The 13,840-nt window shown below is 37.8% G+C and overlaps 1 protein-coding gene across 14 annotated transcripts in view; it reads right to left on the bottom strand.

The window, feature by feature from the left end:
- plekha7b (pleckstrin homology domain containing, family A member 7b) overlaps positions 1-13,840 on the bottom strand; it is a 120,504-nt gene that overhangs the window by 85,965 nt on the left and 20,699 nt on the right. The window contains exon 1 of one of the 14 annotated variants that reach the window (XM_053512940.1): positions 12,880-12,943. The exons of 12 other annotated variants lie outside the window; for them this stretch is intronic. Coding sequence is in view for 1 of the 2 variants with exons in the window: in XM_053512936.1 (XP_053368911.1) it covers positions 3,276-3,346 (71 nt within the window). In the remaining variant the exon portion in view is untranslated. Of the gene's footprint in view, positions 1-3,275; positions 3,600-12,879; positions 12,944-13,840 lie in introns of those variants that run through there. One more of the 14 variants, XM_053512936.1, reaches the window with a different exon arrangement.

Below are 13,840 nucleotides of genomic sequence, written 5' to 3'. Positions count from 1 at the left end.
TATTGAACTTTTGATAATAAACATTTCTCCCTTTTACACTGATGAGCCACAACATCAACACCACGGCCAGGAGAACAGAACAACATTGATCTTCAACTATAGATCAGTAAACTGAAGACAGGATCATGAGCACCCAAGGCTCACCCATGTCTGCAGGGCCAACCCAAAGGCCAGCCTGGTCAACGAACGTCTGTTTATTATTACGCCTTAGATCACATGAAGCATCCGCATACACGTCTCTGTGAAGAAGCCATTACTACGGAAACAGTAACATGCTAGGACATAGGCATATTAATACTAACCTGGTATTAATGTTACAACCGGAACTACAGAGCTAGCAATCAGTAACGCACAACTACCGACCAATCAGATGTTGGCAATTAACCGTGCTGTGGTATAAGATGATATAATATCAGTAGTGAGATAAATTATAAAAATACCACGAGACTCAGCGCTGACTCAAAGCGCTGACTCAAATGATCTGACTCAAATAATCTAACTTGAAATAAAGCAACTCAAAGAACTGACTCAAACAGCTGCCTTCACTGATCTGACTCAAAGAGTTGACTTAAACACTTTGACCCCAAAAAGCTGAATTTAATGATCTGACTTAAAGAGTTGACTTACCCAAGTGTCTCAAAAACCCGACTCAGAGCTGACTCAACGTGCTGCCTCAAGGAGCTGACTCAACGTGCTGTCTCAAAAACCTGACTCAGAGCTGAGTCAACCGAGCCCAAGCAAAGAGTCAACATAACAGATCTGACAAAAAAACCTGCCTCAGACAGGAGACAGAGCGACGGCCTCCATAATTTTACTTAATATTTCACTCAATTTCAAAAGAAACGTTTACATGCACAAGTTTTTATTCCAACTGAAGAGCTTTCCTTTTGACGAATGCGAGTGTGTAAAAATCCTGGATTAATTAGTCAGTATTTATGATAGTCGGTATTTCCTGTCAGGTCCCACACACGTATTTCCCAGCGTTGCGTTTTTACTGTGACACAGTTCCTCACGACTCGTCGCCCGTACGGAAGTCAGCTGATCAGGACATACATGAAGAAATTACCCGAGTTATGTGACAATAAGTCCATTATTTATGTCAGATATGGAGCTTCTCCAGCGGCGCGGACACGAGCGAGTCTAAACCACAGAGACGATGCCCAGTGGCGGCCGGCCCATAGGGGGCGCTGGGGCACCGCCCTCCCTGATAAGAGGGGCTAAAAATGTAAAATATATTTTTTTACAAATTAAGTTTTTAAATTCGGTTTACCCACCAGTATGTGCCTACATGCGATATGAATAACATATACAACATTTCCCACCTAGTGACATTCATTCACCAGTGAATTTCCACAGACAGACTTGTATCGTTTCTGTCATGGGGCGCTGAGAAAAAGCGCCCCTGAGTGCAGCCAAATAGCCAGTCATGTAGCTGTTGCTAGGGTAAATTAATAAATATGCGGCCAATCAGGTTCTCAGAATTTTATGGTCTTGGGGCGCTGAAAATTCTGCCCCAAGCCGCAGAAAATACCGCGAGATTTAAGTTTTTTTTCTTTTGAGGCGCGGCCAATCAGAGAGAGGCGCGGTCAATCAGAGTAATAATGGCGAACTTAACGAGCGAAGAGCAGTTTCCACCAAATTCGGTGAGATCCTTATTAATATACCCGTTTTAGACTGTTGTGTTAAATTGCATTTTTAAAACTGTTTTTCTTTGTGTGGACCACTTTGAGATGCAACTTTGCTTAAAGGTGATCCAGCTGATCATACCCTTTGATGTTGATTATTGTATTTGATACTCCCTTAAGCATGCATGGCGTATTATACAATGGAAATTTGTTCATTTACTTTATCTGTGAAACTGGTGATTTTGAGGAGGAGATTAAATCATTACTGTTAATTGTAATCATCGTCTGACTGTTGATTTTAATTCTTATATTGGACTAAGCAAAGAAATATTTTGTCACATCAGCCCCACCAGGAAAAATTTTCACCAGCCGCCACTGACGATGCCGTAGAGCGGCTGTCGGGTTTCCTCTTAAGCTCCCCGCACAGGAAAATAACCCGTCCTGCCTGGAATTTGTTCACCCTCTATAAAGACAGGACGCGGGCGTTCCAGTACGGCACATTTCCTGGAATTTTACAGCAATCCTTCTAGGAAGCTCCTGCCATGCCATGCTGGTATTCAAAGCATGCTTCATCTCCATCTCCCTCTGAGAATAATCCTGTATATAAGCTTGGGCTGGAAAGAAAAACAGCCCCGGGATGTGGAGGCACCTGGAGAGGGTTTGTCTGGTTTAGTGGCTGCTTGTGGAAGGGTTTGGAGATTGTGTGTAATCAAAAGTATAGTGATATCATGGAGGGAAAATATCACAAGCGAGATATAATCAGAAAAGAAAAATAGAGTCCCAATTTGCCAAATGTTTTATCAAATAGTTGGTACTAGGACTCTGGTCGGTCAGAGGATGAACAAGATGTTGATAAGTTTTTTTTTAATAACTGCAGTCCTGACAGTAGTACAGTGCACTATACAGCTTAATTTATGTTAATGAGCTCATTTTAACATCAAAGTTACTGTTTCTATAGCAACAGCTCGCTACCATCACTGGATATTTATATAAAATGTGTGGAAGGAGTATCCAGTGTCAGCGTGTAAAGCTCAGGCTTAACCTTCAACTTTTCTGACATCTATAGGACAAAAAGGACAAAACTTTTAGAAAACAAAAAAACGGAAATGCTGGTAAGTGAACGTTAATTTATAGCCGCTATAACGTAAGTGAGAACAAGAACTAGAAATCAATGTAAACATATAAACAGCGTTTCCTTCTTCAATAAATAATAAGCAATAAAACACTCAAGAGACGTGCAATTATAAGAAATATAATTCTTCATCTTACCACTTTATCATTAAATATTTTACTAAAACAGCCCACACACACAATTTTAATAATTATACAATTTCACTATGCAATGTGCTAACTCTGACACCACGTGTATATTATTATCCAGAAATGGTGAGTTTATCATAGCGTCCAGCCTGACTGTATGAATAATTAGACCCAGCCCCCCGCCGAGACCGGCGGGAAAAACACCTAAAAACCAAATGCTATGCTAATCACAACATTAGTAAACATCTTCTCATTAATAATGAAACGTCTCAGAATAAACAAGGAGTGCACCAGTTTACACGGTTCGTCGTCAAAGCAGGAAAAGCATCTAAAACATCACACACCATACAGACACACACACACACACAGATACACACGGAATGTACACACCTGTACGTCACATTGCAGAAGGGCTGCCCCGGGTAGAGCGCATACTCCGAGTAGCCCTGCTGGTTCCACATGTCTCGCTGCAGGAGTGCAGACTGAGCTGAGCTGCTGCTGCTGCACACCAGATACACTGAGCTTCATTTAAAAACTCACACACACACATTCACACGCGCACACACACACACACAGTCATAGAGAGGAAGGGAAACAGGAAGAGGATGAAGAGGCGGCGTACATACACTAATACGAACACACACACACACACACACACACAAGCTCCCCTGCAGCTCCTGGAGCTCGGCTTCGTCACCGGCTTGATGACGTAAGAGGCTCTGCTTTGGTGGACTCGCTGCTGCTGCTGCGGTCGCTACGGCATCCTCAACGCCACACGGCGAGAAAGTGACGCGGATCAGAACAAGGCTCAAATCATAACACGGTTATATCACACGGCTCGAGAGGGAGAGAGGGTGAGCAGGAGATCAAGAATGACTAGATGTAACTTGCAAAACATACACGAGCACAAACACATAAAATAAAATACAGTGGATATCACAATTAATCTCAGCTACTTGATTGCTGTCATATTTGTATGCAAATGAGGATCATATCATTAACTGTACAAACAGGTGCAGCTTTAATTTAATTCTTTATTATAAAGGGAATTTAAAGCTTTGTTAAAAATGTACCATATGTCTTTATTTAATGTTTAACCCAGAAAAGACCACACACTGTTATGAAATTAAGTATTATGTCAAATTTTAAATATCTGAAATACAAAAAATTATAATGTAAAATAAATCAATAACCAACAATTATTAATCTTTGAACTACCTGCTCTATGTTTAACTTTGTATCAGCTATTGTTAGTGTGATAATACAGTTTATAATTTATTATCATTAGACGTATGTTTATTACTATTAGATGCATGTATTATAATTAGGCGTACTTTTATTATAATTAGACAGGAACAAGTTTTCAGTGTTAGATGTCTGAAGTGATTGCAAAGTGGGTGGAGTTTAAACATTCCTTTGAAGTTGTTAGAGTTTCAGCTAACGTGATTTTTGTTTTATTTTGTTTCGCTGTGTAACGATTAGACAAGTTACAGACGCAAATTTATTTAAAAATGTATCGACTCTTCCACCAAAAAAGGTTTGCGCAATTAATCGAATAAAAATCTACATCACGATATGGACTTGTGCAATTACTTAAATCGCAAAAAGCTGCAATTTATTACAGGTAATAATAATAATAATAATAATAATAATAATAATACACATGTTCAGAAATTTATGTAAAGTTTGTCAATTATTTACATATTTGTTTCTTTTAAAAAAACAAGTTTGATTTAAAAAACTTAAAAAATTAAAACTGCCAATCATCCTTTGTTTCCCAGCTTTCTGCGAAGGCTTATATAATTATTAATAAACACTAAAACACAGAACACTATTTGCTACACACTTATGCCTAAGTGATGTAATGCAGCACTACGGTATTGATGTCAGTTTGTGTTTGAAACCTACTATATATTTACGCTATACACTAAATGCTCAAAAGTATGCGCACCCCATCACACCAACACTCCCATATTGGTTGGGTTAGGTTGAGACAGGGCTCTGTGCAGGACACTCGAGTTCTTTGACGTTCTTCTTAGCACATCATGGAGGTCTTCATCATATACTTTTAACCATATAGTTGGTATTGACCACATGTGGAACGTTTTTCAGCACTTGAGCTTAGCATGACTGATTACACACGACATCATCGGCGCTTTGGGTGACAAACGACTCGCGAGCCAAGAGCGGCGCCACAGGGGGAAACAGCGCCATCTCTGTTCTCAACAAGGTGATCCCATACTTCTCCTCACACACACACGTTCACTCAAACCTTGTATACAGTAATGTGCAAAACTGTGCATCTGATCGTAGCGAGTCTCAATTTTAGGTAAACACAACTTCAGGTGTACTGAACATTGAACTTTTTTCACTGTGCTATTTTTTATTTAACAAAAATGAAGCAAAAAGAAAAAAAAAACATGTGGGAAATACTAAACACCCCTGACTGCTTTCACAGGATTTAAGAGAGTAAGTTGCAGACAGGTGCTGCTAAACATCAGCTCTTGATTAATTGATCATCAGCAAGCGTGACTAAAATCAATATCACACCACCACTGGTACACACACACAAACGCACACACACACACACACACAAGTTTATTCAGCACAAAGCTACCTCTATTACCAAATAAGACATGCAACAGCAAGTGTTTTATTAATTAAAGGTTGTTGTTATTAACAACACATTATAATCTTAATGCCTTTATACTGTAGTTACTTTCAGTGCTGTGGAACATCCATGAACAGGTTAGTTTCTGTTCCTTATGCTAAAATGCAGCAGCTATAATAATAATAATCATAAAATAATAATAATAATAATAATAATAATAATAATAATTTCCTCATTGGAAACAGATTTTAGTGTTTAGATTTAAGAAATAATTTAAAATGACCATATAAAATTTAGTGTCTGTTTTATATAATTGTACTTATTTATATTAGGGGGGCCCTGGTGGCTCAGTGGTTTTCGTTTCGTCTGCCATGCGGATGGCCCAGGTTCGATTCCCAGCCAGCGCCCAAACCCCCCAGCCACTGGATGCAGTGCCGGTCCCAAGCCCGGATAAAATGGGAGGGTTGCGTCAGGAAGGGCATCTGGCGTAAAACCTGTGCCAGGTGTTGTGCGGACCAAATATTCCGCTGTGGCGACCACTCGCTGGGAGCAGCCGAAAGACCACCAACAACAACTACTTGTATTAGTTATTTGACTTCTACATATGGATTGTCAACTTCACTGAATTACTCATTTTATACTGTATGTAAATGTTCGTGACCTTAATTGTCTACTATTAGATTTCTGTATTGATTTTGTTCTTAATTTTTTGGTTTCTTACCTTTAATGTGCAATGTAGTGCAAGTGGCCTTGGGTGCTTGCGAGATATCAATAAAATTGATTATTATTATTATTATTGTTATTATTGTTGTTGTTATCCTTATTATTATTATTATTATTATTATTACAAGTATTAAAATTGCACTGTATTTATTGCTACACAGCGTACTCACAACATGCCTTATAAGATACTTAAACAAATATCAGTGTGTCAAGGTTAAAGATAAAGATATTATAGCTAAAATATATTTCCTGTTACTATCCAGCCAATTGCATGATTTATTAAAGCATCCATAAAACCATAAAAAGAAGTTTTATTAGACTGTACATGGCGATTTTCTGCCAGGTGTTGTTTTCCAGAAATCAATATTGTCATAATGATTGACAGTCTTTATCCGTCACTCAGTCTGTCCAGCCTTAGGCTGTATTTTTCATCTTCATAGTGGCATCATTTAGTCTTAATGACTGAACAGAGGGGGAAAAAAAATCACATCAGATTTATAAAAGTCCCTCTTCGACTTTCTTCGTACTCATGTCAGTAAACACCAATCACTGAGCCACTTCATGGCAGGTTAGGATTTAACCCCACCCACTAAACTCCCTAGAGCAGAAAATGACAAACTGACACGTAAAGTAAACACGGCGTGTACACGTGGAATGGCGAGTAAGTCTTCCAGTAACATCTGCTACCATAGACCCACGGTAACTCCGCCTACTTTAATAGGGCACCATTACTTTGGTCCAAAATAAATATCTAAAATTATTAGTCTCATTTGCGTTCTTGCATCATTAAATTACACACAATATGACAAAACTAGCATTAAAACATGTTCATAAAATTGGTGTTTATGTGAAAAACTCATTTAAACCAAAACAGCTTAAGTTGTTTATGGATTTGAAGTAACTTATCAACAATTATAGTTCCAACTGAGTAATCCGATTGGATGAGAGACATTTCAGGAGTGATGATAACAGACAGTAACAGCACTGTGGGCGTGTCCCAGGTGTTGTACGGTGGTTAATGACACTGTGTTTCTCAGCGTGGGTGAGAGTAGGTCTGTACGGTCCGCAGTACTGAGGAGAGAGAAGCTGCCTGACTAAACCCACATTTACACCCAGTCACAAAAGCACTTTCGGTAAGAACACACATCTGATATCCTTTTATTCACGGCTACAAAGCTAACCAGCTTCTAACACAAGGCTGAGTTCCAAATCACTTTCTAATACCTGATCAAGGGCACTACTTGATGTGAGCTTTTCATGAAATGCTATTTGGGATTCGACCCCAGAACCCTGAAGTTAACGGAGCTGATATTCTAAAGCGTAATAATATATATTTTTTTAAAAAGGAAATCTGGTGAGTTTTTTTTCAGGACTGTCCACCACCTCCATGGTTTATTTATCTTTTGGATACAAAGTACCGGTAAGAATTTACCACTAATTTTACCTCTTGTTAATTACACTGACGCTAGTTAGTTCCACCAGGCGTGAAGGATGTGTGTGGGTGGAGCAAAATAACTGATTAAATAAAGAAACAAATCATAATCTGTTGATAATAAATGTTGTCTGTGAACCTGTTCTATAAAAGCGATATCATACTCGAGGTCATGCTGTCGTACAAAATATACAGTGGAACCTTGGATTATAAGCATAATCCGTTCCAGAAGCGGGCTCGTATTCCAAAACACTCATAAACCAAATTTTATTTTCCCATAAGAAATAATAGAAACTCAAATTATTCGTTCCACAGCCCAAAAAAATAAATACATAAAGATAATTAATACAAAATATAAAGTAAAAATAAAACAAATTAACCTGTACTTTACCTTTAAAAAAAAGTAAAAATAAATCCCAGATAAGTGTTTTCGTTTATCCGTGCAGGCGCTGTGTGTGTGTTTGGGCCTGTCGTTATGTGTGTGCACGCACGTGATTTGACACCGTGCCGGTCAAATTATGGTGTCAAATTACGCGCGCACACATGACGACTGGCTGAAGAGAAAATGCGTGCACAGATGTTGATTATACCAGTGAGAGACAAGCACTAATAAAAACAATTACCCACTTCTGCAGTTCAAGAGTGAGAAAAATCGTTGGCTCAGTTGTGATCATGTGACGCTTGGCGTCAAAACAAGAAGCGTATGCGTGAATTACATTTACATTTAGGCATTTAGCAGACGCTCTAATCCAGAGCGACTTACATTTTTATCTCATTACACATCTGAGCAGATGAGGGTTAAGGGCCTTGCTCAAGGGCCCAACAGTGGCAACTTGGTGGTTGTGGGGTTTGAACCTGGGATTTTCTGAACCGTAGTCCAATGCCTTGATAATTGATACTCGGTACTCGTAAACCAAGACTTTCTCGTTTTCCAAGTCAAAATTTATTAAAAATCTTTGCTCGTCTAGTGGAACACTCGCAAACCACCTTACTCGCAATCTGAGGTTTCACTGTAAGTGCGACTGTGATATCTTTAGTACACGGCTGCGCCCTCGTGCCTACAACCACATCACAGCTGTGTGATATTGAGCAATTATTGCTTATTTGAAAACAATTAATCGAGATTTACATGAGTCTCTTTATACACATTTCAAGGTTTTAAGGTTCAAGTTTTTTTTTTTATACAGTTGAATCAAAATACTGTTTCTCTTCTCTCTCGTGTTTACATTATCAATGCCATATGGAAAGTGTAAAAAAATATCAGCAGTCTGTGCAATATTGAACCGTTTTTGTATGAAGGTAACAGCAGTATATTTGTAATAAATAGATATAAATAAATCATGTGAACATATCTTGTAAACATCCGAATTTACAATTATTTGAGAGTGATGCATAAGAAGCAAAGGTTAAGGAAAAAACTTTTCCCATGTTAAACATTTTAATGAATTTTTTTTTTGTATCTATAAAAGATAATTTGATAAAAGATAAATGAGATTGAGAAAATGAAAAAATGTGGGTGGGTTTTAAAAAAAAAAAAAAAAAAGTAGTTTAAAAAGTTTGCAATGCTGCAATCTGATTGGCTGACGACGCTGTTTTGTTGGTTGATATGGCAAAAGTGTTTTATTTCAGCGTAAAAAGCTAAATTTTATTTGTGTTATTATTAAAGGACGAGCTTAACAACGTAACATCACAGACATGTGACTGGAGTACTTTTAACATTTTCTTTTACTATTCCTAAAATTAGAAAATGTACATAAATGTGCTCTTGTGTGGCGAATCTACAATTTGTGCCACTTTTTTAGATCTGACCTTCTCTTTCTCAAACACACACACACACACATGCAGGTCTACACGCTGTATTATACCAACCCGATCAATCGTTTGCCGTCAGATCTCTTAAGCATTCATGGAAATGCTTTACTGCAGCCTCTCATAAATAACTGTATCCTGATGATCCTGTCACATGCCGTTATTTCTTTCCTTTTATTAGCTCTGTGTCTATTCGAGACGTCGTTTCATGATGTCCCCAGATGATAAAACAGTTGTCAGGTCAGCAGGAGGGACAAAGACACTTGTTGTTGATTTTTTTTACCAGGGTGTCGTGGGAAGTAAAGAGCTCGTTTGTCACTGCCAGGAGTGATTTGTGCCGGTGTGTTAGCGGTCTGAAAGGGGAAGAGCGGGAATGAATCATGTGACAGGGACGTTATGTTCATACACAGCCTCCCCGCGTGTCTCGCGTCAGTGCGTGTAACGCCGCAGCGCTCGCTTTATAAGCTGGTGTTCCTGACGGCTTTATTGCCCAAAGGACGGATGAGTTCAAAGTTCATCGTTGGAATCCTTTCTCTTTATTAACATTTACATTTTTTTTTTTTCTTCTCTAGAAATTAGGGACACGTAGGAGACAGAAAGTTTAAATCATTTCAGCACGCTCAGCATGGCAGAAAGAATAAAACACTTGGTCTTGTATAGAGCGCTGTGATTTAAGCGATTATGCAGTTTAATCCATCTTTTGTTGATCAATTTAATAAATTAAGTGAATCGATGGATCAGTTTTTGCACAGAATTGATTCGAACGTTTAGGTAAATTTTCAGACCTTAAATTCCATAAAATTGACAAATTCATTGAAAATATATAACAGTTTCTGGCAAAAATGCGTATTGTTTCCATCTTCCACATTTCACTTCTTCTTTCTCTACTTTACGTGCAGTTTGTGCAATAGTGCCACCTACTGGATTGGAGTGTAGTGCTGGAGGTTGGCAGAAAAAAAAGATATCCATTTTGTACAATATGACATATATATGACAGTTCCACAACTTGTTATACAACGCATAATAGATACTGGTCGTATTTGTATACAGTCAAAGCCCAGTCGTATATTAACTCACTTCACAAGCGAAGTGAGTTAATATATTTTTTTGCGTTTTGTGCAAGATTTAGTGAAGACGTAGCAAGAAGAAAAGGGAGCCACATTCAGGTGGGTTTTTAAAGCAGCCGGTGCCGAGAGGAATCATAAATTAAGGTTGAGTGAAGTTTTCCTTTGAGAAAATGCGTTTTGCCTCCAGAATAGATTAAATTCCTACAGTATGCCGTAGGGCTGCAACTAACGATTATTTTGATAATCGATTAGTTGGGCGATTATGTTTTCGATTAATCGATTAATCGGATAAAACCTAACCGCTTCTTTAATTTGATATTTTGCTTATAACTATTAAAAAAAAACATAAATCAGGGTATTATTTATGTATAAAAATAAACTTTAAAAAATGCAAAAGCCACATATAGAGTTTAATAATCTTTAATTTTGACATTTTAAACCTTAAATGAAATGTAGTATATAATATATACAGTATATATATATATATATATATATATATACACACACACACACACACACAGTATATATATATATATATATAGTTAAAAAATACACTGATATATTCAGTTGATAAGACAAACAGCTAAAATAATGTATTTTTGTATAATAAAATGATGTATGCATAAGTAAAACCACAGTAAATTACAAGTTAACTTTGTAGTGGACTATAAAAAAAACTGTAGAAATGCAAAAAGCTAATAGTCACAAATATACTGTTATTTGCATTTGCTGAAAACCACAACAGTCACTAAATGTAATATTCTGCTGTTATTTGCACCGTGTAATTTAAGCTAATCTAAATTAGCGCCATTTAACTACTTACTATTGCTCATGAGGTGATTGCGCAATATGATGCTAGCGAGTAGCTCGTGAACAGATCTAGCGCGACTGTCCCGAAGTTAGCAAACAGTGTAAACGAAAGCACTTAATACTATACAACTTTTACACGATGGAGAGATACAGTTTTAACCGACCCTGCTGACGTTTCGCTATCCGTAACACCAACACGTTTTCTTTCTAAGTGTTCGTGCATGACATGCCATAAAAGCTCGGTCTTGCATAGCGTGCAGGTTACCGTCTTCTTAGAGGCGTTTAATGTAAATTTCTATCAAACCTTGGAGGACTCGGGGCGCGCGCTTATTCCTGCAGACGCTTCTGTAACCTCCATTGCGCGAGCGGCGGCTGTGTATCTGTGTGTATTTGTGCATCTTGTGGTCGCGCGCCTCAGTGACGTGAGCAGCTGTTGACAACAAATTTCATTATCGATAATTAACGATTTTATCGATTAGTTGTTGCAGCCCTAGTATGCCGAGTCAACACTGTACTTTAAATCCTATAAGAAATGTAACTGTTTGAAACAAATCAGACAATAAACATTAATGTAGAGTTAAAGGAAAAATAACCAAAATAGCAAAGTTATGACGGACATCCCAAACGTTTCTGAGCTCAATCAGCTCACGTGACGTTGCATAACATCCATGAAACATGTAGTTCTTGTTCTCGCTTATACTATAGCAGCTATAAACCTTTACTCCTTTCCCAGACTCTGTTTTCTCTCTTGTGACATTAATAAGGTGTGTAAACTCCTGAAGATGGCATAAAACCTGTCTAAGAATCCATAAAAAAAAACTTCCATAAAAGTTAACTATAACATCTTCTCACAAATCAACAAATATACGTTTTTAATCTGTTTATGTGGAGCATCTGCAGTACACGAATGAGCTGTTACTATGGAAACGATAATGTATTAGAACTGGGATATTAATGAACCTGGACCACTGTCAAAGCTGCTGCTCTAGAGAATTAATCAACGTGGCTGTTTTTTTTTAAAAACGTACTTTGTTCTAGAATTTAGAGTCAGTACAGATTTCCACTCTGGGTTTATCCCTAATTATTAAACAGAATATGATTATTAGAATTAAACCTTTAGGCCCACACTGTGAACATTTACAATAATCGACTGTGATCATGTTGATGCTGATTTTGAAGCTAGAATAGAAAGTATTCTAATAACCGTAAGTGTTGTAAGTATATATAATTAGACTCAGGCAGAATATATCTAATAGTAAATTAAATTAAATATACTCTAGATAAAAAGTCATTCACATGATGTTGGGTTAAAGTCTGAAAACTGCTACATGTTGCTTTGAAGTAAAATCACTAATTAATGATGCTTTAATGAACATGGTCAGCTGACTCTGTGTCCTTCTTCCCAGATCAATACTTCTGTCATTAAGACCAGCTTACAGAGCACCTTCCCAAACACTTTCTCTGTAAAAAAAAAAAACACTAAAGTGCTCTAAAAGCGTTAAGCACCAAAAAGAACCCATGAGAAAATTCTTAACATCTTACCTGGCCTTCAAACCTGAGCTCGGGTCTCCAAAACCCACTTGAATTTCTCTTCAAGTTACTCTGAGTCTTCTCTAGCAAACACATCCACGATACAAAACAATCCACAATGCCGTTGTCTGCAAAGGAACGAAGGTGAATGCCAACCCCCTGACCCTCGTGAGCCAGAAATATCCGGCATCCAGCCGAGCCCCGAGCCAGACGTGACCTTTGCAGGTTCTCATGTATTCTTGGAAACCATGCAGCTTTTGCATTGCTGTTGCAGATATCTCGAGTGTTAGATTGAGTTTTGCTACATCCTCAGTCTGGCTACTCTCACCCCGTCAGCACCTTCTCCACCTCCCTGATGAGCGCTCAAGGAAACAGCGAGGATAGAGACAGAGTGCAGGAGGAGAAGGAGAAAGAGGAGGAGGAGAGACGGGCGGCTTTCAGGAATGTCTCTATGCATTGATCATGTTACACCTGATGAGGGATCATCCAACCGGTCCCGAGTAGCAGGAACTGATGATCTTGCTTTTTTTTGCAGATGCAACCGAAACCTTCCTGTGGGTGTAAGTGTGGAGCTCGGGGATCCGGGGCTGATCTGAGAAGACGACCGAGCTCATGAGACGGTTCGAGATGAACCAATTTCTAGGGTAGATAAGATTTCTGAGCTTCAAGACTGTAACTTATCTTCTTATAGGGATGATTTCATGGAGTTTAGAATCAGAAAAAAAGTATTTTAATATGGATTTCTGATATATAAATTATTTTTTTTAATTATTATTATTAAAAATATGCTAAATAGAGCTGAGCGATGCAACAATACAATATTAATATTGGGAGAAATTAGGTCAAAATAACAGTTTCTGAGAAAATTGATATTATATGATGATGTATTTACTTTTTCATTGATTTTTTTAAAGATTTGTAGTTTTCTCTTTAATTTGAAAGGGAAATGTATTTTTTTCATGAACAAAAATAC

This window comes from Clarias gariepinus, chromosome 15 (genome assembly GCF_024256425.1).
Source record: "Clarias gariepinus isolate MV-2021 ecotype Netherlands chromosome 15, CGAR_prim_01v2, whole genome shotgun sequence".
NCBI classification, from domain to species: Eukaryota; Metazoa; Chordata; class Actinopteri; order Siluriformes; family Clariidae; genus Clarias; species Clarias gariepinus.
This window is presented reverse-complemented; position numbering and strand designations above follow the sequence as displayed.